Source organism: Coturnix japonica, chromosome 20, assembly GCF_001577835.2.
Source record: "Coturnix japonica isolate 7356 chromosome 20, Coturnix japonica 2.1, whole genome shotgun sequence".
NCBI classification, from domain to species: Eukaryota; Metazoa; Chordata; class Aves; order Galliformes; family Phasianidae; genus Coturnix; species Coturnix japonica.
The window spans coordinates 10,894,579-10,920,210 of record NC_029535.1 but is presented as its reverse complement, the minus strand read 5'-3'; the positions used below and the strand labels follow the sequence as shown (position 1 = coordinate 10,920,210).

Genomic DNA, 25,632 nt, shown 5'->3' with positions numbered 1-25,632 from the left:
AAGTAATTATTCCAATTAAAAATATGGAAAAGCCAACAAATGCAACAGAAGTGTTTTCACTTTTGAAAGCCACCAATAATTACTTTGACTGTGCATTACTCAGATGCCTCATGACGTGTTTTTATTCTGCTTCTCTAACTTTGTTCTCTTCCTACCGATGCAAATTTTACACACTGATTGGCTTCCACAGTATTTGATCCAAAGCAAATGATGTTTTACTGGAGGGAACCACCTACCAGGTTCTTTCTCCATTAAATACTGAAGCTGCAGGGCTTTGGCAGCTGAAGGAAATCAAGATATTTTTGCTAATGTATTATTATTATTTTTAAACTACAGAAAAAACATAATTAAAAATTAGATGACCATACGTAAATTTATTCAATGAAAAGTAATAGCTGAAACTCTGGCAGAAGACTGGCTGTCAAAGACAAAAATAAAGAGAGAAACCACAAAATATCACAAGTGTCTCCATTCTAAACACACAGGTATCTCTAGGTACATACACACACAAAAGTGAAGCAGTCTTATAAGTGACCTGATACCACTTGCAAAACCACACATTATAAATCGAATACATCTTTAAATTGAAATACACTGCTGTACAAACTGTATGGAATATGCACCTTATCAGCAGGGCAACTTTCAAAACAAGTAACTTAAAGGTAGTTTCCTATACTTCACTCTCCCCTTTTTTATGAGTAGCGTTGTCTGTACTGCATGACTTCAGCACAAGCCTTCCTAAACTCACTAATGAACACAGATATCCATCCAAACAGCTCCTGAGAGTCCAGGTCTTGTGGTTCCCCAAATTTTACCTGTAAATTTAAAAGAGAAAAATATTTAACTTTAATATCATTCAAATAAATTAATCTGTGCCCGAGATTGTAATGTAATGAAGAGAGCAAGAGAAAGGCTGAATACTTCATTATCGTTATTAATCAATCAGAAAACTTGGAGCTGGACAAAATGTCCATTAAACTGAGATCCAAAAACACCCGAAGCAGAAGTGTCCATGGGCATTGTTATTAAATTACCACAGTAATTGTATTTCCATATTGCAAATTGCAGCTGAATGTAGATAGGCAGGTTTGGACAGCTATCTGTCATTACCAGCGCACCTAAGATGCTCTTGGGAGCAAATCCTCTGCCGGGAACTTGGAAACTCACATATAATCCAGCCACAAAAACTGGCACATTAACCAGCGATACCCGATTAATGGTTTGGCCTGTTGTGTTCCTAATTGCACCTCCTGGGTGCTCCAGGTTCTTGATCTTTGGCACACCTCTCCACTCACCTATTGAGCACCATCAATTAAACAGCAATTAGAAGCATTTCCTGGAGCTAACGACCATCTGCCAGAAGTTGATAGCCCATGGCTATTCCACAGGCAGTTACCTCCAATTTTTTGTTAATTCCATAGAAGTGTCGCATGCCAAGGTCATTATGGATTTTATAAGCAGAATATGAAATCACAAAGGTAGGCCTGCGGATTTTTGTTTCATGAGCAATGTGATTTCCCTGGCTACCTACAGCCCATTTCTATGTCAGATAGTCCCTGGGTGAGTCTTCCTAGTACAGTTCAGCCAATGGTCTGGGCTTTGATCACCCATCCCGTTTTATATTTGCTTTATATTTTTGCTGCCTCATAAATATACAAAATGATCCGCCCAGCAAGAACATTATTTGGAAGAAATAAATCCATTCAAAGTGAGAGAAACATATAAAATGTCTACCATTAGAAATAAGGGGAAGGGAGGGAAAAAGCAGCTGGGAGAAAACTTGAGATTCTGAACATCCACCTTTCTACACATGCACTTTTGGACCATTAACACTTTAACATGTGAGCTATAAATCCTCAAGAAGAATAAAAAACAGATTTTCCTCCAAAACATTTCATCAATGTTAGATACGATTTTTTTCTCAAGCTCCTGTGGACAGTATCACTATGAGCCCCACAGAACATGGGAACAGCTGCATTTTTCTTGTCTTAAGAAATGTATGTTTCTTTCATTGCATTTTAGTATGAGACGTACCAGCACACTGCTATAAAGCTTCTTCATTTCTTCACATCTTTTTGACAGCTGGGATAGATCCCCTTCATATTTCTGAATCAAATCCTGCAATAAAGTAAAATTTCTTCATTTGGCATAGGAGTGTAGTATCAGAGCATATATTAAATAGTGAAAACAAGATAATTCAAGTTAAAATTTTCACGTCACAAAAATTTCATGTTTTGCAGAAGATAAGCACACATCAAGCACATAAACTGCCTTGCAATTATGAAGGCATCAGAGACAAAAAACAAAACCCATTGGGCACTGCCCAGCTGTTTTGTGAGCAAGGCCGTATTCAAGAAGCAGACACGGTTACTAGCACGTCCTCAGCTGCTCCTTCTGCAGTGCTCCCCAGCCCACCTAACTCTGCTATTAGAATGGGCTGAATCATCTTAGGCCAACCTATAATCACAATTCAGTCTAGCTTCTGGATGCTGTTTCTCCATGCTATTTTCCCTGCTGTCCAAGGGCAGAGGGAGTTGCTACAAATCTATATATACTATGAAATTGCTGTTATTCCAAAGTGCTTATTGCGGCTGACTGTGAAGCTATCTGCTCCTCATCCATTCCAGCCCGTTTGCCTGTGAAGCAAAAGCAAGCGATACGGAAGCTCTGAAAAGGTATTTCCATGCCTCATCAAACGCTATCAGAGAGAAATAAAAGGCCTCTTTTCCCCAGGTGCTCCCAATCCACTTGTCAGGGCAGGATTCTGCACAACCCAAGGAGGTTACTGATCTTTTATCTCCAGCCCAAGATAAGGTTGAGGTAATGTTACCTTTAGTTCCCTGCAGAACTGTGACTCCTGGGGAGTTGCCTTGGCTGTCCTGGGTTTGATAAGCCGCCTGCACTGAGTAACATTTTCCAATTCCTTTTTTAGAACTAACAAAGGAGAAAGAAAGCAAGAAATTTCATGAGCGTGTGGTTGTGTCCAAAGGAATGCAAATGTCTTATTTATAAGAGACATAGAAAGCAGGAGACTCTGGGTCTATAATATGTTCATCTAGAAATATTTAATTTCTGTTTTAAAATAGAAATCCTAAAGGAAGCATGGATCTTAAGGGAAAGAAATAGTACGTGATCACTCTACAAGCAACTGCAGAGTAATGAAGAGGTCAATAGTGTGGCTATGCAGCAGCTGTAAATCTGATGTTCCCTAGCTTTAGGAATTAGCTGTGAAAATAACATTCTTCCAGCCTACCTTTTTGTACAGAAATTTCAGGCTTCCGTTAAAGATTAAAAAAAAAGAAAATTTCTCCTCTTTGTGATAGTAAGAAATGTTGGCAGTTGGCAGAAAATCCTACAGCAGATTGCCATCGTGAAAGCTTTGACTGTATGGAATGGGAGGAGAGGGCACAGCTTTGGATGCAATGACTCAATCCTGAACTGGCTCAGGCTGCTCATGAGCTCTACACACAGCGTGAGCCCCAGGACATGCCTTGAACAACCTGGTGTGAAGGGCTGGATCAGAAGCATTGCGTCCATCTCTTTCCCTGTCTGCTCTGGAGAACAGTACTTAGAAGATAAGAGAGTGCCTTTGGTCGCCTTGCATTAGATGCCTGTCTGCTTCCCCAAGCCCAGTGAAACGGAGACAAGCGTTTTTCAAACCACAAGCTGAGAGCAATGGTCATTAAATCATGTTACGAGAAGCTGAGATGGGAATTAGCCTGTGGTGACATTTGGTCAGTGTCCATGCCACATTTTCAAAAGACAGTTTTTTATAAATATTTAACACAACATAAGTAATTTTTACCCATGTAGGTATCTTCTCTATCAGCCCTCAAAGAGCTCACTCTAATATCCACTGGCTTTGCCGGTCACCTTACTGTGCTGTTCAAAGTTGCAGATGTCTCCCAAAATCTGCCTTACATCTGAGTGACTTTATTCTGTCCTCTCCTACTGACTCCAGTGGTGTGAGATTCCTTTCTAGAGATGGACTCCAGTTTGGTTCAAAGACATTCTTGAACTTCACTGCTGAACTGTGCAAAGGTTCCTCCTGCTGCACTGGCTGCTCTGAGACAACCTCACCTCAGTAACAGGGACATAGTGCTCATATTGCTCACATCGCTGGTTTAAAATAAACTCTATTTACCACGAGCAGTATATATATTTTGTATTTCTGAACCACCTGGGAACACTTTACTTTCTTTTTTAAAACTTCACAGTAAAATGACAGGCTAAATATCACCATAGCAACACCTTACCTCAGTATTTGTATATTTACCTCTCCTTACAAACTACAGAAGTACAATAAAAGCCAGTTCCAAACGACTGCACAAAGTATGAAAATCTCTCTCTGAATTTAGAAACCACATTTACATACCATCAACTTCAGCACTTAGGCCTTTCATGGAAGCTGGAAAGGAAGAGAGATGGAAAAACGCATCGCTAAATATCATTCGTACTTTAGGATGGAAGTTCCAACAGAAGTTGAGGGATTCCATTATTCGGTGGCTTTTCTTCCCCTCCCTCCTCTTACCATCAGGAACAGCTTCAAATTCTGTCAGTTCCTGAGAGAATTTCACCAGATCAGGCTCATGTAAGGAGATCTGTTCCACAAGGGCATGGAGCAAGGTGAACGTCCTCTCCTTGCCCCGCAGCAGAGACAACTGTAAATAGAATGGAGCAGTAACTGACAGACCGAGCTCATACACTTCTTTACAAAATACAGGAGCAGCAGAGATGTTGAAATCTCCTGGGTAAATCTGACAAGAATAGAAAACACAATGAAATTAAACGTCTCCTTTTCAATCTGCCGCTTCTCAGACACTCTCGATTAAGATCAAACTTTACGCTTTCATATCCGTTCACCTTCATTGTGTCCTTTTGTGTTTTCTTATTCACACATTCTTAATAACTTAAGGTATCCTAAGTGACTGCAACTCATTTTGGTTCTCCAAACGGAGCCATCATTCCTTTCCACGCAAAAGCGGCGTGCTGTGTTTGTGAAGGCAGTGAAGTTCCTTAATTGAATCTGGGAAGATGCACTGTGGCAGAAAATGATTTTGTTGGCATTTTTCATTATGATTGATACAGTATTACAACTGTTATTAAAAAAAAGGAAAAAGAAAAAAGAAAGTTGTGTCTCAGAATTGCCACTGGAGTTATAAATCACTCACTCACTCGTATATTAAAGTCCCAGATGGAAAAGATATCTTACAAAAAAATATAATAATAAAATAAAACTATATATATATATAAATAAACAAAATCCTCCTCTCTTCTACTTACAGACCAGGCATAGATGATGTTTGTTCATAGAGCACATCTCTGTCAGGAGAGATAAAAGATCACAGCAGCCACCTCCCTCCCAAGCCATTCACCCAGAAGAGCACTGGTGGGTTGGGGGGGGGTGTTAGAACTGTTAAACCAGGCAATGTTCCCTCCCTTTGCATTTGTTCATTTATTTATACTCTACTTCTGGAACCTAAAATTACATGGGCTCAGTTGTTGCAGAAGAGCTTTGTGTTAAAGCAAAAAGAAGCACTAAAGAAAGGAATTACTCCACTGCAGAAGGAATGCTGTGTCTACAGCCTATGGACAGTGAAATGAAACAGGTCTATATGACAGTGCTCTGCACAAAGCTGCAAAACACTCTGTAAGACAAGGGCCTGCAGCTCAGATGTGTCTTCCGGCCAGGAGATCTCAGTATCAGGACCATCAGCATTTTGATGCTGTCCCTCATTAGAAACACAGCACATTCAGCACCGCAGTGCCCCCACCCAGCCAGCGCCGCTGTCTGAAATGGGGAAATGCATCTTGTTACAGTGCACATTACAGAATACATTATTGAACAGGAGTTTGTTTCTGGTGTGACCAAGAGCAGATGTTAAAATGTTAGCTGCTCATTAAAAATGATTGCCTTTCTCTTCACTCAGGGCAGAACAGCGTTAATGCTAATGGCTAACATACATTATAGTACAATAACTTAATTAAAAGAAAAATATTTACTCACTTTGGTCAAAGATGACAATCGAAATCCTTTTGCCTTTTCTTTTCCCGCATTTTCATTTAAATGGTTTCCAATGGCTAAAATGTACTCCAAGACAGCAACAAATTTCTGGCTGGAATGCAGCTGCTTACTTGCTTGGATTTTCTGGTTTATTAGCTGAAACACAAACATGTAAGTAGAACAATGGTGCCCATAATTGTTCTTTGCCTTGCCTCATTGTCCCCACCTGAAGCAAGTCACACTGCTAATTTCCTATCAAGCTTCCTCTGGGAAAGGCCAAGGGCTGTCAGGGAGGAGTGGTTCTGTTCCCCAGCAAAGCAAAGCTGGTGTTGGCACAATTGTCTGAGTTGGAGGTCAGATCCTCTGTGGCCACCAAACTAGCCCTGCCAAGAGAACTTCAACCTCATCTCTCAAAATGCTTCAGAAGAAAAAGTGTGTTGTTTGAATGCGCCAGATTGCTCCAAATGCCAGGCATCAGGGGAAGCAAATAGCCCGAAGTGCAGCAGAAGGTTCTCCAACCTTCACCTCTCTCTTGTTTACACCAGCTGAAGACTAATCAAAATTCTTGGTACAGTTTCCATGCAATCAAATTTAGCATCAACTTCTGCTTTTGCAGGGCCGTCACCTCCCTTCTGGGGCAACAGACACAGGAGGTGGATTTGTTTCCATCAAAGATATGATCTATTTTTAAAAAGTCTGTAATTTTTTTTTAACCTTTTTTACATCTGAACAGTATCACAAAATGGTACTTTTTACATGAGGCTGCCTGGCTTGTGACTCTATTAATTGCTCATGTTACGAACAGTGAAATATTTCACTAGCAAGATATAGCAAGATAAGAGATCCCCTGTCATACAGCTTTGAAAGGCACATCAAGGCTTCTAGTGTTTAATTGATAGATTTTGGCAATGAATGATGAAACTGTCATTACTTACAGGCTCCAAATCTCCCATGCTCACAGGCAGTTCACGTATGGCAAGCAGGAGATCCAACCTCTGTCCTAAGTGGGGGATTTTACACATCTGCATAGAATTGAACAGAGAAGGCTTGTGGGGCCAGACACCATTAAAGTCAGTGATGCACATTTCTCACAAGCAAGAGCAGTTAAATGTGTACAGTTTTATCTCTAGAGATTTTGGAAATCTATTTCAGAGCAACTGGTTCTTGTTCTGGGAGGAGGGGAAGACATGTTAGTAGGAGATACAAAATGGGTTTTACAGATCTCTTTATACACTCTTATTGTCTCAACTCTTTCTCAGATAAACCTTCTTACAAGAATTCTTGTTAAGACTGTAAATTTAAGTGCCCAAGAACAGTTCTTTGTAGTGATTTTATCCAGAAGAGGGTGTTAGAAATAGCATGTAGTGTGTTTTAACACTGTGCCTTCCTACCTCTAACATAAACTGATCAACTATATGCAGCTCTGAGGGGCACCCCCGGAACAACTGGTACTTCTCTGCATCCTTTGGTGTCAGCATGTATCTGCAAAATAGCAAACAAAGATCAGATGTCCTCACCCTTTAACACTGCTATAATGTCATACAGTCATTCCACTCCATGCATTAGAACTAATTCCAATTTCTTGTTTTACATATTACACGTTTATTCATTAACCATTCATTCTTTATTGATATTTCAACCAACAATGCAAGAGAAGCAACAGACTGCAGCTAGATCTGCATTTCTGGAAACATTTATGCATGCACAAGGCTTGACAATAAGCCAGTAGATTTCATCTGCAGATCTACAGACAATTTACAATGCCATGGGCTATTTTGGAGAAGGTAAAACTGTAACAGAAGGGAATTAATGCTACACTTTCCAAAGAGGTTCATTAATTCTGTGCATGATACATATGTGCATTCCTTTCATTTACTGGATGAACAACCATCTGACAACATTTCAGAAGCACCTGGTAATGATGCAGACCTTTATGCAGTTATGGCTGTGCTCAATCAGCTTTTCTCCAGCAAGAACTTGGAAATACAAGCAGAGAAGAGCAGGCTGTGTTATAGGGCGGCTTGCTTGAGGCAAACTGTGCCCACCCCACCGCACACAATGACATTAATTCCATATGTTCCACATCTGTTCTACCTGTTCCCATTACTAAGTGCAGAAAGAGTTCTGCAAACTTTAACACTACGAGGATCAGGCCAGAACTATAAGGCCATAATTAAACTCAATCCACAAGGAGTAGGCACATCAACAGTTAAAAAAAAAATAATACTTCTTCGCTTTCTTTGCCAGTATCACCCTTTTTTTTCCTGAGATCCCTTTTATCAAAACACTCAATTTTCTCATTTTCACCTCATGTTTTCATAATAATGCATGCAATGAAATGGCATAGCTATCACATCCCTTGCATGGGGACTGGCAAGTGCAATGGAAACCTCTCTGGGTGCTGCTCCTTGACTATTCAAAGAGATACACTCTAAATTTCACATGCCTCTGAAACGTATTTCTTTCTGTATAATTATTATTTTGGTGGTGGTGGATTTTTAAAGTTAAAGTTCCCAAAATTTAATGTCATTAATTTTAATTGCAATTTTAAACCTGCAAGCAAGCCTCTGTCACTCAGAAGTACTTATACCCCACAGTGAAGCTTCTGTAACACTGGTTGGGCTTCCTTCTGTGTGCAGCCCTCCCATTTTATCTATGGTCAGGATAGATCTGATATCTCAATAGCACCCTTCCTGAATTTCCTGTTATTTGCAGAAAAATTCACTTTCTCCAAAACATTGCATTTGTAATAAATAAACAACTGAATCCTAAAGATTACCTTCGTAGCGTTGTAATCTGTTCATCTGTAAGCCCACCACTCTCCTCATGTATAATGTACAGCTTTTCTTTCAGCTCACTTGGTTTTATACGGAAACTTTTAAGAAAAATGCCTGGGGAAAAAAAGATCCTCAGATTACATGGAAGAAAATGCTGTAGGGAAGGAAAAATCCCCCGCATATTTCAAATTTACTTTTCAGATTTAAAATAAAACAAAAACAAAGAACTGCTGTTAAGACTAAATTATAACTCAGCCTTAATATTTCCTTTAAATACACATGGCAGCAGACAAGCAAAAATGCACTCATTATAACATAGACAGAGCTTGAGGCCAAGTATCAAGATGCTGTTATCAAAAGGCACTCAGATGTTTATTATTAATATTATATATTTTTATTGCACTCAGATTTACATTCAACATATTTTTTCCCTGAATCTAAACATCCTCTCTCTCTAAACATACATATGTATAACTGTAATATGTTAATTTTACAGTACTTTGGTGGATGAAGAAATTAAGATTTCCATTTGTTTGGATTTTGTTCCTTTTTGCTTTGTTTAATTTCTAAGGGTTCCAAAGAAAGTGATTGGCGATTGTGCAACAAAAATGAACGCAATGTAGTAAACAAAAATTAATTGCTGCCCGTTTCCATCGTTACCACCAAAGGATGAAGAAGTGAAAAAGAAAGCACAAGGGAGTGAACAGAAGGCATCAACAGAGAAAGTAAGAAGCTTTAACTGCTTCCCAGTGAAACTTGCCCTAGAGGCCCTACTAACTCCTCTGAGCCCCACAGGGGGTTGGGAAGGAGAACTCAGGAGGGATGTCTATGACTTCCCACATTTCTGTCTCCAGTCCTAAAAGAGCTCAGAGATTTTCAGGTTATAGGAACATGCTGTGGCCTGAATCAGCTAATAATGGCTCAGGAAAGTGTTGGCCAACGGAGTATATACCTCTTATTCTTCCTCTGACACACTTTCCACCCCTTTAACTCCGTTAGAAGATCTAGCATTAGCGCTAAGCCTGGCAGAACTTTCCCTTTTTCCTTCCCATGCTTTTTATGACTTATATCTTTCACCTCCCTGTGCCTTTTCAATCCTAAATCTTTTCAGGTAGGATGAAATCTGCAGTCAGTGACAGAGGGAATAATCCACAGCAAATGGTTGAGTTTTACAGTTACAGCCTTTCCACAAACTGTCCATGAAATGATTTTCTTGAACAGTGTCAGTATTTGAAATGAGCCACTGAATAATTTCTAGTCATCACAGTTTACAAAAGTCATCAGTTGCTAATTAAAGCATTCTCTGTCATGAAGAGGTCACATGGGGATGCATCAGCTCCTTGTCTCCCTTGCATTAGTGCCAAGAACTGGATCTCTAATGGAAATATTTGTGGAACACATTCCACATTAGTTCCTAGTCTCACATTCATAAGTCGTTGTACCTGTCATTGTTACAGCTGTTGAATGTTATTCCCACAGTACTTGTGAAAACCAAGAGGAAGTAGATGAACAGCGATTTGTCTGAACATGGTGATTCACCTTTAAGCCAAATCCAAGTCCTATTCTTCTACAGCGTTCACACCCCTTTTGAAGCAAGAAAGTCCCTGCCTACGTTCTAAATTTTCCTTCATTCCAAAAAGCAATCAGCATTTTTCTTCAAAATTAAAATTGACATTTAAGTAACCCCTGCTCCATTTCTACTCATTTCTTTAGTTTTTTCTCCCAAATCACCAAATCATCACCATATTTCAAGGTATTTTCTTAGGCAAAATAAGGATTTAACGTGGAAAAATCTCTCACACAGAGAAACAAGCACCCATCAAGTCACAGGAGCGGATGTTTTGATCCCTAAGTCAGTTTTTCACCCACAAGGTTTCAATTTTGGATTAATGTCCACCTCCCCAGATCTTTTCCTTTGTTAAAGGGGAGGTGCTTTTCTTGTTTCTCTCTTTCCAGTACATTGTTCTCTGTGTGAGATAACTTAGCTTTTTATTTGTATTCTCTTCTACACCAGGTTTGAACTTAGTGTGTAGATCTTTGCCCAGTACCCTGATTTTTCTTTAGAGTTTGGACACTCACTCAAATTCTGAAGAGATTTTCTCCTGCTGCCATCTTGGAGTTTCATCTTTTCAGTGATTAATTTAAGAAATGTGGTTTGCAGCTCTTGCAGGGAGATTAATCAGAATTCTGAGAGCAGGAATAACTTTTGATCTGAGAACTGTCCACTGAAATAAGAATATGTCAAAAATCTCATTGAAGGGACTTTAAGGATAAGATTAAGAAGTGGACATAGAATGTGTCAGTGAAAGAAGCTGTAAGAGGAGCAGGATCAAAAGGAAGAATGGTGCTATTTGCAAACCAAATGAAAGAAAATTCCTACAAGAAACTGGAATAATTTTGCAGATAGAAGTGCTATTACAGCATTCTTTTCATCTAAAACAGGACTTTTGTATCACTCACTTCCTTTTAATCCTTCAAATTATCAGTCTGCAACTGCAATAATTCCAACGAGTTCATTCCATTTAAAGTTCTCCGTTAAAACTTTCCACAATCTCCAAAGTATATCCCTTCTTATCAATATTCATAAAGCTGAAATCACTGTGACTTCAAAATGAGCTCTTTACACATGTAACATTTCTTAAAACAGCACTATGTTATGTAATAATAATAATTATTATAATTATTATTATTATTATTTGAAAGCCATCTGTGCAAAAATCAGAGCACTCCTTGCAGACCAGTTCCCATGTTCTGGAGGTTGGTGGCCCTGCCTGTGGCAGAGGGGCTGGAACTGAACCAAGAGGCCTATGCTCACAAATGAGCAGAGTGACAGAGAGTTAGCAGTGATTTAGACACAATATTACCTCTTTTACCCACCAAATGGTAGAAATTATGAATAGAAAATGCAGAAAAATGGGAGTACACAATTCTTACTTACTGAAGTTATGTGCAACTTTTCGATCTAACATGATGTGTTGATTCCCTGAAGGTTCATTGCCTGAAAACACAGCCACATCCTGGATCTGGAACTGCTCGCACAGTCTGGATGCATCTATCTTTTTCTTGCCTGAGTCACAAGAACCCCAAATGGATTTTTGAATCTAAAAACATAGGAATGACAGGGAAAAGAAAAAGCCAGAAGAACAGGATCACTTCGTTCCATTCCAAACATACAAAGGGCATTCAGGTCATTTTCTGGCATAGCTGAATGTCTAGAGTAACTATATGTCTAATCCAGGCTACTACTAGTATGAGTATTATTATTATCTAGTAGTTACTGTCAGTTTCACCCTTACCTTATCACAAGGAACAACATCCCAGTGAAAGGCTTTGGTTCTCTTTGCCAAAGGAGAAAGGCTGCAGGGCTGGAAGAACGCAGGTGGGGCTGGTGGCACCTCTGTCCTGCTTATGGAAACTGGAGTAGATGCTGATGCTGGGGCTATGTCTCCCTTCACAGGCTTTGTCTGTGGGCTTGAAGGCTTATTCAGACCAATTGTTGCAGCACTCGTATTGAAATGAAGGGCCTCCTCTTGCTGTTCATCCAGAGCTACAGTAACATTCTCATAATCAGCTTCAGAGGAAGTGTCTTCTTGGGATTCCTCCTGGGACAGAGAGCCACCCTTGCACAGCTGACAGTACCTTTCTATGAGAGACACCCATTCATTCTGGAGCTTGCTAACATCCTCTGTCCTGTAATTTTGGACAGTAAAGGGTATTCGAAACCTGAAATTGAAGAAAGTCATATGTAAACATAAGGAAGTGTAAATAACATGCTGACTAATACAGCCACAGATATTTCTTATCTAAGCAGAATGCCATTCAGCATCTTTACTTGCCAAAGGAGCCCAGTGCTGCTGACTCTGACCTTTTCAGACAGAGTTAATTGCTTACATGTCTAAGGTTACAGAGCTGAAGTTTTGCTATGCAGTGACTTTGTGATGCAGTCACCTCATAATTCCTCTTCTCCACATTGGGGGAAGGTGAATGGTGCGCTAAGTCTTACCAGGCTTGATGCTCAAGCTGGTCAGAACCTGTTCACATATCTGTCTCATCAATCAGTTGATGTGGTTCTTCATTGTCTCCTAACATGACCACTAGATGACCTGTGAGGACACTTTCAGTGCATCTTCTCAATTCTACAATGTAGTACTATTGATTCCTCATTAAAATATTTGTCAGACCACTGCAAGACTATGGGAGGAGTGACCTACAAAAATCTGGTGGTCTTATTTCTCCTCTGCTGTATTTTGTTCCAGGGCACTGAGATTCTCTGTTGCCTGACATCGTCTTCAGTTGTTCTGCTTTATCAAAGTATTAATTACCAATAATACTTACAAATATTTGTGTTCTTTGGTCTGGACTGAAAAGGTACCACTTTCATTCTCCTTGCTGATGCTCATATTACCACCTGACAAATGAATTGTGTTCATTGTAGAGCATGCATTCCTGCTCTCTGCTCCCAGACCAATGCAATATAAAGTCAGTTCTCCTTCACGTAGTTGTACCAAGTACCTGAAGGGCAAGGAATGAAGATACAGTTAATTTGTTGCTGTCTACTTGTTTATACAATTGTTGCCTTAATGCACTGTCATTAATGCATTTTCTATTGTCAGTAAGCCTCCACATTTCTCTATCCTATTCCTCCATGACAGCTGATCCTGCTCCCCCACATTCCCACATCTCACTGAGGAGAAAGCCAGCACAATGCTCTCCACTGAAGGGTTTCTATCAGAAGTGACAGTGCCCAAGTGTGGGCAATACCTGTTCTAATGCTAAATTATTCCCTGCAGAAATTGCCAGACCATACATAGTTTCTTTTGCAGCAGAATCTATTCCTTCAGTCTCTTCTAAGATTCAGCCCTACTGTATATGGTAAAGGCCTCACATTCAGTGAGTGTGGGGCTTCACCATACATGTATTTTGTTCTTATTTCAGAATTTGCATTCTCATTTGTCCTGAGGTTTACCACATTTCTGTATCATTCTGGCAGTTCCATCAGGTCTGCCTTTCCCTTTGCTCTAAGGTGTGGCTAGTTGTTTAAGGTTTTATATGAGGAATTTAAATGAGTTTTGCAGCACCAGAACAATTAAACATAAAATATGAATTGCATCTACTCCCACATAAATAGTCAAAGTGATATGAGCTGTTAACAGAGCCGGCTGTTATATCCACCTCTCCTTTCTTGGAAGCAAGGACTTCCAGTTCAAATGGTCTCCAAATGTTTCCACCATTATTTACTTTGCCCAAAAAAAACCAAAAAACAAACAAACAAAAAAAAACACGAGAGGATAAACACCAAGCGGAAAGAAACAAGGGTTTTGCTTCATTAGATAAATATAAATCAATTTTTCTTTGTTAAGGAACTTATTAAGTGCTGAAAGGTGAGAAATGTTGTGACGCATTTGTGAGCAGTGCACACGAGACATTCAGCAGCAGCCTTTTAAAAACAACTGAATCATTTTATGTGAGCTGTGAAGATTTTTTTTGCAATAATTGCCCTGTGCAGATAATTACAAGATGTGTTTTTTTTCCTCTCCCCTCCCTTGATAGTGTGAGCCATGTCGGACCACAGACAAACAGAGCATGTGTTTTAGAAGGTGGCTCAGAAAAAGATATGGTTCATACTTCACCCATTCAGTGGACATAAAAGAATCCTGCTGCAAATCCAGCACTCCTTCATGCACCACGTCACACTCTGCAGCTCTCCCCAAGCAGGGCTCCTCCAGCCTCCTGCATGAGTTACTCTGCATCACTCTGCTCAACAGGTACATTATCTATAAAAAAGGCGGCAGAGAGATTGTATTTTCCATATTAATCCCCTCGAATCAGACATCAGCAGGATTTTTCTACTCTAAAAACAATAGACAGCACTGTAATAAGCACCCAAATATGTAAAATTCATTTATGCGGAATAAATAGTGTCTTTCTATGATGCTGAACTACTTAACTGCAAGTCATTGTTATGCCCACGGCACTATCAGTGCAAGGAGAATGCACCTTGCTCTGGAGAGATTAATGTGAAACATGATTTTACTTTCTGAATTTGTGTACCAAGCAATCTAAGGCACTTGCGCAGAAGGCTGGTGCTCATCTCACCTCTTTGGTTTCTCCAGTTTCAGTTTAGCTTAATCACAGTAACTACTTGGAATATTTGAAGGAGTTGAAACTTCAAAGTGAAACTTCTCAGAAAACATCGATCAAAATTCAACTGTGTATGGCATCAGTTCTGTTTCACTGATTTACTATGGTCTCAAACCCATTGCATCCAAAGGGCTGAAAAAAATGCATCCATTTTCATCCCACATCCCGAGCTGGCTGTACACCTGCAGTTTCAGTGGCCAAACTTTATCCTGAACTGACATTTCCTTTGTTCAATGTACCACCCATCCATAGAATAAAGACATACTACTTCTTTGATTGTACAATACACAACATAACAATTCCTATTAATGTCCGGATCCTGCCAGGTGCTAGCATAACATTAGCTGTTATTTATAGCAATCTATCTCCAGCAGTGTAAAAACCCTACCTTCCTTTTATCATCAAGAGACACTGCTTCCAGCTCATAGTCTTGTCTCCCATGAAACACAATGCTGAAACGTCTTCTTTCAGAATCTTCACAGGATTTGACTTGTGAGAAAGGGAACTGCTTCTTAATAATTCCTTTTTCAATGTTAAAAATTGTCTTTGTGTTGAAATCAATCTGGAATAGAAAGTTCTCGTTACTTGATTCCATTGCATACAGAGTTGGAACAATATTATTAGCCAATAATATGTTTGGATCATTCACATCATGCAGCCCATGCTAAGCAAGTGCTACTGCTTTGTCTTCATTTCTGCTTGGAAGCTGAAAACCTCCAAAGCAGAACCATGCTTGTTGTCATCTCTGACTTTAGAAGACTGCTGGTACCTAAAGGACTGCAATGAAACTACTCTGAGTTTCCAAAATGGCATGATCCATGGCTCTTATAGCTTTCTCCAGTTTTCCATCAGGTTTACGTCTAATCAAGACATCTTTCAACTCTGAACGTCTGTGGATATTGCAAGAAATAACATTACATTTTCAAAGCTAAGATGTAGTAAAGACAAAACACCCTTTAGTACATTCAAGAAGAAAGAAAGGAGCTCACAGAACAGAGTAACCAGTGATGAAATGCACAGTCTGCCAAATGAAACTTTCCCTGTAAAAATGTTTTACCATGCTTTACACAGCCTCAGTGAAGCAATAAAACAGAAAGATAGTGGAAAAGAACCGTGGAAAGATAGTCATCAACACAGTAAAACCAACAAATCCTGTGAGCAGAGTCAGTCAATAAGGTATTTTACCTTCCCAGCTGCGTTTGCATTTGAGTAAACAGCCAGACCAGGGAATGCAGAGCTCCCCACACAGCCCAGCTTGTCAGTTCTGAAAACTGCAGTCCTCCCTTCATACACTAGAGAGGTACAGATATAGGATCAAAGCTGCATGTTTCCTTAAAACCACTATTAGAACCTTTCAATACAGACCTGAAGATCCCCCCTTTGCCAGTCTTGTCACATAGCCCTGCCAGAAGAGAAGGGTGTAATTTGTGAAGAGTGTGTACTATGCACTCAGCAATGAACAAGCACTGACACCAAATTAAGTGTCATTTTTAAATTAAATCCTTCACACAATGCTTTGCATCTTCAACTGGAATGGAGTTAAGTGGATGACTGCACTGAAGTCGATGAACCCCCTCCGGTTCCCACCTGCAGAGGCCCTGGTGCAGGAAATGAAACCTAAGATGGATGGCATCTCTTTCAGAGATATTTCTTCAGAAGTATTTGCATTACCTGCAAGATTCGTTTCTGCCACCGATAGTGTTTGTATTTGTAGATACTATAGTTAAACAACGAGCCAGTTAGCAAATCCTGGGAGTCCTGAAAAAACAGAACAGAAATCAGCACGAGGTCCATACTCTATTATTTCTGTCCACTCAGATACAATCATGTTGTCAGGTGAAATCTCCCTCAGTGAGCACTGCTCAAACCAGGCTTTGTAGAAGTGCTCCATGTGGAGGCTGATGGAAGCACCCTCCTGCTCTGAATTCACAGACACAAAATGCCCACAGCTCCTGCTGAACTAATGAAGAGATCACAGATTTGGGTGGAAAATAAAAGAGAGAGCAGAGAAGAGTAAGATGAAGCAGAAAAGAACAGAGTGCATGCAGTTGCACTAGGGACATTCCCAGACACATGACAATGAGCTATTTACTGGATGCAATAGCAAACAAAGGCAGTCTGTGATTTAAATAAACATATTTACGTGCCCTTAAACTTGGTGCACTGAAATGGCACATCTTTGTTCCTTGCTGTTGTGTGAGGGTGTTTGATACCTGATCTCTTAACACTGGCTGTATGGTCTGCTTGGATGGGGACTACTTTTCTAATCTTCACAAAAAAGCAATGACAAGAAGGTCATGAGTCAGACACTTCAACTGCATTTATTTCCTATAATTAATCATCAAAAAACATCAAAGCAGCAGACATAGAAAAGGAACCCTTCCTCTTCTTATTCTGAGATGTGCCCACATAGTTCTATGCCTCTGAGCTTAACATTTTTGCTTCCTTTCTCTAAAATGTATGCCACTTCTTTGTTAGGATTTGTTTTTGCTTCTCCTCCTACTTTTATCCAGCCAAGAAATTAAGGAGCAGTTTAGAGATTTCTAAAAATTCCCCAAATCACCAGATTTATCTCAAAATCAACCCTAGTTTTTACTGTGAAAAAAAAAATCCTAAGATTTCACTCCTTGCAGGAGATGATCCCATAGGAGGGTGGTTCAGAAACCCAGGCTAGAAAAGGAAATAATGAAAGGTTCTCCAAAGAGTTCTCTGCTGACCCTTCTGTGGTGATGATGGAGAGAGACTGCAACCAGAGAGATACTGGACTGAGAATAAGTAGAGAAATAGAAGGCTGATTTATTGATGTACAGAACTATTTTTCAGGGGATAATAAAGCTCCTGTGGACACATCTGCTGGATTCAAACTACTTCATCCAGGTAACGACATGAATGTAATGACAGCACCTATGCAAGACATCCATGGGACAGAACGCAGCTAACCTGACTGTGGCAGAAGATTTTAGCCAGACACATTTGGTTATAAACTGGAATGTTTGCACAAAGGGAGACTGCAGCTTAGAAAGCAGGACAGACATGCTCCTAACATTCATCCAGGCTTTCCAGAACATGCTTGTACATTTGAATGGCTTGCAAACTAAATCAAAGAGTGACCTTACCTTATCGCTGTACACTTCTTTCTGTGCCAAATGCAAAGCTCCTTCAATGCTCACTTCTTTATTTTTCACCATGTTCATAATTTTGAGGATTTTTTCCTGGCTTAACTGGAGAAAACACAATCAGATGCTTTTAGAGACTGTTTTCATTTGGCTGTCGAGGATACAGACTGCTTGTGATAGTCACAGCCACGCTATCTGCCACAAAATTACAATTCCGCTCATATTTTATGTTCTATCCACAACCTACCCAGTAAATATAATCTTCCTTTGAAACCTGATGAGAGTCCACAAAATATCAAATACCCAGAGGCCTTTACAATTTTAGAGGATGGGTGGTAATATCTGGAGACAGAACTGCCAGGAGGAAATCTTCTGTGTTAGAAAACCTGGCAAGAAGTGAAAACATCAATTCTGCATGCTTACCCTTAGCATAAAGGACTGTACACAAAGAACATGAAAGAAAAACCAGACCAATAGAAATTTCCAAGATGAAAAGGGGAGAAATTGGTATCTACTACCAAGTACAACCATCACATGAACTTATCTAAATACATTAACAGGCAGACACTACACTTCCCCTTTCTTTTGCTCAAAAAATAGAGGTTGCACTTTCAATAGGCTTACACATATGATTCTGTGTTACTCTAAAATGAAGAGCGTGGGGATTGTTATGCCAAACAAGAGCTGAGCAAGGGAAAGGGACAGTGAAGCAACCATGTGCCCAGGGCTACAGTCACTCACACTGTGAAAGCTCTTTCCCAGCCAGACTTGGAAACAACAGGGAACGTCTCTTGGTTTTCTTAATACATAAAGAGAAATGTTTGGAAAAGAGAAGTCCTTTTGCATGTTGCAGATTCAGGAAGGTGGGTTAGTCTGTGTGACTGCTGGCAGTTAATGCACTCCCCAGAGAGCTCACAAGGCGCAGTGTTCGGTACAGGTTATTTTCAACAGGACCTTGTTGTTTTACTGCCTCTGTTAGCTCCCTCTGCACATCTGTAGGCGACGAGGTGGGAGGGATGCTTCAAAAGACAACAGAGGCAAAAATAAAGGTACTTTTCAGCTTATGAGATCAGTCAGAATTGTTTGTCAGACATCTGTCTGGCCTGCTCAGGCTTTTGGCAGCCATGTGTTAGAGCAGTATTTTACTGCGGAGACCTGAGTAACAGATCCTGACCTTTATGGCTCTGTGCCTGCAAGGCTTTTCTTTCTGTGAGTCACAATTTGATGTGATGCTCATTTTTGTATTTATTTTCAATGGTTTTTTTTTGTTTTGTTTTGTTGCAAAGAAACAAGTTTTGTCAAATTATCCACTGAAATGCCACCAAGTCAGATCGTGTTGTATTGCCTAATAGAAAATGACCAGTGCAACCAAACAGAACATCTTTATGCGAGGTTTGATTAAAAAATAATAATAATAACATAATTAAATTTAATTAAAAAAGGCTAAGAGGAGGAAAATCACTTCTTTGTTATAAAACATTCACGTTAAAGAAATACGTGAGATTGCATTGACAATACATTCTTTTGCCTGCCAGGTTAAAGAAGTCTGTTTAATGTAGATTACATTTTCATTACCCATCTAAAATTCAGTATGGCCACTCAGCTGCTTCGAAAGAAAAATCAGTGCCCACAATTGAAGGAAGAGCGCGGGGCTCCAGGAATTCTTGCACACCCATTACTCCACAGGGTCGAGTGTTCATATTTTTGGCCCAAATACAGTATAAAATGTGTTTAGTGGCAAGATAAGAGATTTCTGGCTTATTCTTGGGCAGCTGCCCCTGCATTATTTAACTGACCCCTTCCAGGGCTTCCTACCACTCCTTACCTCATGGAGTCCCTAACAGGTGTGGAGCTGCATGTACCCTGAATGTGATGGCAAATATTTCTGTAAAAACCTGAGAAAAGTCTCCAGATCTCCCGAGCATTAACCAAGAAAGTGGAGCTGAAGCCACGTAGTGAGGAGTCATTTACAGCTCATTGAACAGATCGACCAAGTCATGCAGTGCATGGGAAACCACTCAGGCACAGGACAAGCTGATATCCTTCTGTGCTTGTTCCTACACTCGCTCTTGCACACACACACCAGCTCACCACCCCAGCTAATCAAAGGGTCACCATGACCCCTCTGCAGTCAGCAGAGACCTATGGGGGCCTCCAGGTGGCAATTCAGCACATGTGAGACCCACCTCTTTTTCTCCTTTACCTACAAAGGAATGTGAGCTACATGATTTTGCTCAGCTTGTTCTTGTTATGTGGACCATAATAATATAACAGTACTAATCTAATGCAGAAAGAAAACACCCATGGATATGCAGAGCTGTCAGTCAGCTCCATGCATGTAGGTTCACAATTACTGCAAATAGCAACATGACTCGGTGAGACCCTATTTTGGGTTTACTTAGGTGAAGATCATACCTAACATGCAGTGAGCTCTATCGCTTCCCGTGACAGCAAAGCCAAGTCATGCAGAAATCCTGCTCTGTACAAACGAGGAGATGTTTCCATTCTAACCCAGTCAAGCTTTTCATTGCCATTGCTAAGAAGTCATTACACTTGTCCTTATTAAACATTAACAGCGTGAAACATTCTGCTCTGCTTGTTACAAGTAGTAAGAGTCAAACCAGCCGTAGCTGCTGCTGTACTGATGGCCCTGCTCTGCACTGCACAGAAACAGCACTCCATCAACACTGCCAGGGTCAGCCCTCCAAGAGCTAAGGGGACTCAGAATGAGTGGGGAGAGCCAAGTCATGACTGTATTCCTTTACAGAGGTCTCATGAATTTCTTGGCATTAATCTGACTAAAAGCCATTTGTCCACATGAGAAACGTGCAGTTTCAGCACACTTGCCTGACGTATTTTTGATCCAGCACAGAGCAATATTTTCATTCATTTTGAAGTTCAAGTTTTTAAACACAGAATTTAATCACAGATTTTGGTTTTCATCTACAAAAGCAGGTTGAAGAGGCTTAGAGGTAAAGCCTCTGAGGGCTTTCTGCTCACTCAGTGCCTTCCAGCTACAGTACACACCACTTTTGCAAACCAAATACAGCACAGAAACTTAATAAGTGCCAGGATACGATGCAGTGATGGACCTCTTATGAAATTTCAAGTAGCAGCTTCCTTCTCTGAGCTGTGACTCTAAAGAAAACAGGTTGCTTTTTTTCCTTTCTTTTTACACTGGTTTGCTTTATTGTGGACATTTTACTTTTTCCCATCCCCACGCAGAGCACTGCCTGCATGCTGAACGTGTCGTTTATGTGATTTTAAAGACAGCAGATGCAATCTGGGTTGCCCTAGGAGTTCCAGTTCAGAGTTACCAACTTTCAGCTCCTTACAGATTCACCAGGTTGAAACTTGGCCCAAAATGTACCACGTGGACCCATATGTTTGCAGGGGAGTGGCAGTTCTTATAATTGAGGGTATAAAAAAAAAAAACAAAAACCAAAAACAAAAAACCCCTTCACTTGTAATTTCCGTGCAATATCAATAAAGATGACCGATATGACATTTATATGTGGCAACACCATCTTCTGTAGCCAGTCATAGCGACAGACTAATATTATTTGTCAAACAGTGCTGCTATTCATCAAATAAATTATGCGTCTGTAATAATGTTTTGCATTATTTGTTCAGATCTAGAGCTGTCTGAATAATATCTGTCAACATTTATTCAAGGAAGGTATTAATCAAATAGTAGCTTGATTTCCCTACAAACACTGGAAATTCTGCCACTTTCAGTAGGAGATAAGGGAGCTCAAACATACTTTAATTCAATTTATTCTATAATGCATTAGTGATTAAGTACCATAACAACAAAAAACATCCTAAAGAGCTAGCCTCAAAAATATGTAGGAATCTAGAATATGAACTGGAGCGAAATGCATGCAGCACAGCTTGCAGTACGAAGTAGCACATCTCAACTGGCAGTTCTGCAGAACCTGCAAGCATTTAATTCATAACAACAGCAGAACCAAGGATACTGAACTGCCTTACAAATCCTCTGCCAATCCAGCCAACTCTGCCATGGCAAGGAGCAGATTTTGAAGACCTACAAGGTCCAGAAAGAAATCAGATTTCCTTTTTATCATCCAATGAAAACAACCCATCTCCAAAGCTATAGGAGCACCTCCTGAGCCTGTGTACATGTCTATGAATAAATACATGAGAAGACACAGAATCCTTATCTAAATTGAACTGATCTGTTGACATATATATATATATTCACATATATATATTCACATATATATACACACATATGTATACACCCAGTGAAAATCTGCTTTAAGCTACCTCAGAAAAGACCTGAAAAAGAAAAATCATCAAAGAGAGGTGGCCCTTAACTAAAAGTCTAACAAAAATTTGATGGGAAAACCATGGGGATGAAGTACGTGAAGGTAGTTGCTAAAACCAAGTGGGGTGGAAAAGCTAAAGGGCTGACAACTGTTCCATGGTACTATCAGCCCCTAGAAGACACAGATGAAAAGTCTCAGGCAGACATATAATCAAATTTATAAAAGATTTCACAAACACACACAAAAACCCTTCAAGATGTTTTTCTCAGGCTCAGTTCAGCTTGGCAGACATTTTGGTGAATATACAACCTGAGCTTTGTGCTTTACTGGGGGCACTGGGGAGGGAAGGAAAGGAAAAAGTAGCACCACCTGGTTATGGTTTCCTGTTCTCTGCTTCTCATTGGTGTAAGCACTTTCTGGCAGCAAATATTTGGCTATTTCCTACCCTGGCCTCCCCAGCAGTACCTGAAGTAAGAAATAATAGCAATGACTTGTAAGCTGCACCTCAGGCTGTGCTTAGCACATGAGTGCTAAATAGTAAACACGTGGGTATGTAGATAGCAAGGAACAGGATAACACTTTAGGACTGGGCTTGTGTCCTTTCAAACCCACTGTCACCAACAGCTCCTCCAGCTAGACCCTCGTCCCTCTGCATGTCAGTAAGATGAACAGTGCAAAATGGGACACACGATTTTATTACATTTCAGTTGATATTACTTCAGGTGAAACCACTAACATCTGTCAAGCTAGATGACTCACTCTTTGCATGACCTATTACACTGCCCTCCACAAGATTTTCCAAAGCCATACACATTGAAGCTGAGGGAACCAAATGCATAAACTTGGCCTGTGCCCTTTTTCCTCTGTGAGAGCTCTGGGAGCAATAAAGAGGCTTTGTTCTCACTGTGCCATCACCCTGGGTTTGCCTCGAGCCTCACCTTGTAAACCTTTCCATGAACATCTCACACTTCTCAGTGAAAAGTAAGACTGTGCAAACAGGGCAGGATTCTCCTCAGCTCTCCCATTCTTCTCAAAGCACACAGGAACTGCAAGCCATGCAGTGCTGGGAACTTGCTCAGAACCAAGCACTCCATCACCTTCAGCTCACACATTACACTCCCGTTGCTTCCACCAATTGCTCTTTAACCCGGGGACTCTCCACCAGTCTGTGCTGCAGCCCTTCCCAGGGAAAGGGGAATTTTCCACCACTTATTTCACCAGACTTTCATACATTCAAGCAGAACGCTACAAAAACTACAAATCTTGCAGGAACGCTCTGACAAATTCAGTATTGCTGCAAGCTGATGTATTTTCAGTTTAGCATGTCAATCTGATCAAACACCAATATGATTACCAAAAACTGCATTTGCCTACAATGCAAAACACTTTTTTCCCACTCTCCTATTATCTTATGGAAATTCTTCCTCTCTCACAGCAGCAGAAAGACTGCTTTACTCCCTTTGTCCCCTTTTTGTATCAGAAAACCCTTGCACATTTCACATTTGCCCAGTCCAAAACCACAGTTTTATACACACCATCCACAAACGCTTTCTCATCTATTAAACCAGACCAAGCTCACGCCACATAGTAACCAATTACATTAAACACTCTACTGCAAATTTCCTACCAACAAAATACAAAGACATTGTCAGTCTCCAATACTCCACCTCATCCATTATGCACATTGAGCACTCCCACAAGAGCCATCACTGCTTCTGCCTTTACCTGTGAAAAAGCATCCTGTGTTCTGGTGTTATCCATGGCTCTGGAGATTCTGTTGTTTCACCAGCATCCCATTGGGTTACAGACTGTTCATTAACCAAACCTGCTTTTCCCCAGCACCGCTCTCTTCTGTTTTCTCTGCCTCTCTCATGAAATCTTGCAGCCCACAGTTTTTATTAAGCCTTACTTCCCTTTATGCTGAGAACTGAAAGAAACATTACTTCCTTACGGCAACTCTGTGAAAAGGCAAAGAAGTTGTTTGCTTTTCTTGAACCGATATTTACGTTCCAGAAACTTCCTGCAGTCGCTGAGCCATGAACAGCAACATTCTGATCTAGTGCTGCACATTGCATCCATCTGAACAGCCAACACATTCCTTCCCAAAACAAATTCCACATTAGATGTAAAAAAAGTTTGTCTGAGGAATTGCAATTACGAAGCTTGATCTTCACAGCCATAGCTCCATGCACAGCCATAGCTCCATGCACAGCAGCCACTGTTAGTGTATGTCTTCAAACTCCAGCACGAATACGCACACGTTGGATCAAAGCACAAACACACCTGCAGGTTCTCTTACAAGATGGGCTGTAAGGAAACAGCAACACTTTAAACTGTGCCTTTGTGATCTGTATTGGAGGAAGAAAATCCAGCAATTGGAAGAGTGAATTATCAGGAGGACATTCCTGACATCTTACCAGACATCTAACAGGTACAGACAAAATGCACATTGGTTTCCCCACCTGTACGTGGTGATTTCTATCCAGACACAAGAAACCTGAACATTAGTTCAGAGGCTTAAAGCTCTAAGTGTATACAGCCCAGAGATTCACTGCTGTTTGGAATTCCTTGTGCTCCAGCGGCAAGTAAAAAGCACGTATATACACGTATTTATTTCTCACAAATTAGATTTGGAAAATTGTGCCAGGAACTGAAAAAAAGTACTTTAGTTTTGCTGATGGGTCTCATTTCAGTTTCATGGCACTGGAAACGATTTTACAAGTAGAAGAAGAGGAAATTGAGATGTTCTGTTCAGAAGGGGCAGCAAAGAGACCACCTGTGGATCCAGGTTGCCCCAGCTCTGCATCACTGCATGGATTAATTAAAGAATTAATTAAAAGAAAGGTCAATATGTGGTAATAAAAACAATTTTCTAACATTTGAACTAATTAAAAAATAAGTCCTACTCTCTGACAGAACATTAGCTTAACAAAGGGCAAAAAAGTAGCATGGCTCAACTACATCCAGCCCTTCTGAAGAAATACCCCATAAAGAACTGCCTGTCCTTTGATGCGTTCAGTTCTGACTGCTCTATACCATGCATGAAAGATTGGAAATCTTCCACTAAACTGGAGAGTGAAATTGATGTGATGGATGGATTGACTGTGCCAGGAAGTACTGAATAAAACTGGAAAACCAACCCACTGTTTCAGAAGGAAACCATTTTTTAAGCTTTTTTTGTCCTTCCCTCTTTCCCCAGTGAGAACCCAGCACAGGAATTGATGGCACATCACGTTTTAGGTATTTCTATCTGACCCGATTCTGATCCTGCTTTAAGGCAAGAAAAATATTTATGCAAGAAA

General features: G+C 40.3%; 1 protein-coding gene across 3 annotated transcripts in view; it reads right to left on the bottom strand.

Moving 5' to 3' along the window:
• Positions 1-347: 347 nt before the first annotated feature.
• The window catches only part of LOC107323232 (delphilin-like), a 35,083-nt gene continuing 9,798 nt past the window's right edge, over positions 348-25,632 (bottom strand). The window contains exons 1-17 of one of the 3 annotated variants that reach the window (XM_015882100.2): positions 24,056-24,308; positions 18,039-18,143; positions 16,594-16,680; positions 15,311-15,484; positions 14,407-14,555; positions 13,117-13,293; positions 12,078-12,504; positions 11,720-11,882; positions 8,784-8,895; positions 7,396-7,486; positions 6,940-7,026; positions 6,008-6,160; positions 4,532-4,757; positions 4,376-4,408; positions 2,831-2,934; positions 2,035-2,118; positions 348-815 (exon numbers count right to left, since the gene is read on the bottom strand). In XM_015882100.2, coding sequence (XP_015737586.1) covers positions 693-815; positions 2,035-2,118; positions 2,831-2,934; positions 4,376-4,408; positions 4,532-4,757; positions 6,008-6,160; positions 6,940-7,026; positions 7,396-7,486; positions 8,784-8,895; positions 11,720-11,882; positions 12,078-12,504; positions 13,117-13,293; positions 14,407-14,555; positions 15,311-15,484; positions 16,594-16,680; positions 18,039-18,143; positions 24,056-24,091 — 2,331 coding nt within the window. In that variant the 5' untranslated portion in view covers positions 24,092-24,308 and the 3' untranslated portion in view covers positions 348-692. Of the gene's footprint in view, positions 816-2,034; positions 2,119-2,830; positions 2,935-4,375; positions 4,409-4,531; positions 4,758-6,007; positions 6,161-6,939; positions 7,027-7,395; positions 7,487-8,783; positions 8,896-11,719; positions 11,883-12,077; positions 12,505-13,116; positions 13,294-14,406; positions 14,556-15,310; positions 15,485-16,593; positions 16,681-18,038; positions 18,144-24,055; positions 24,309-25,632 lie in introns of those variants that run through there. The other 2 variants (XM_015882101.2, XM_032448583.1) reach the window with 2 other exon arrangements.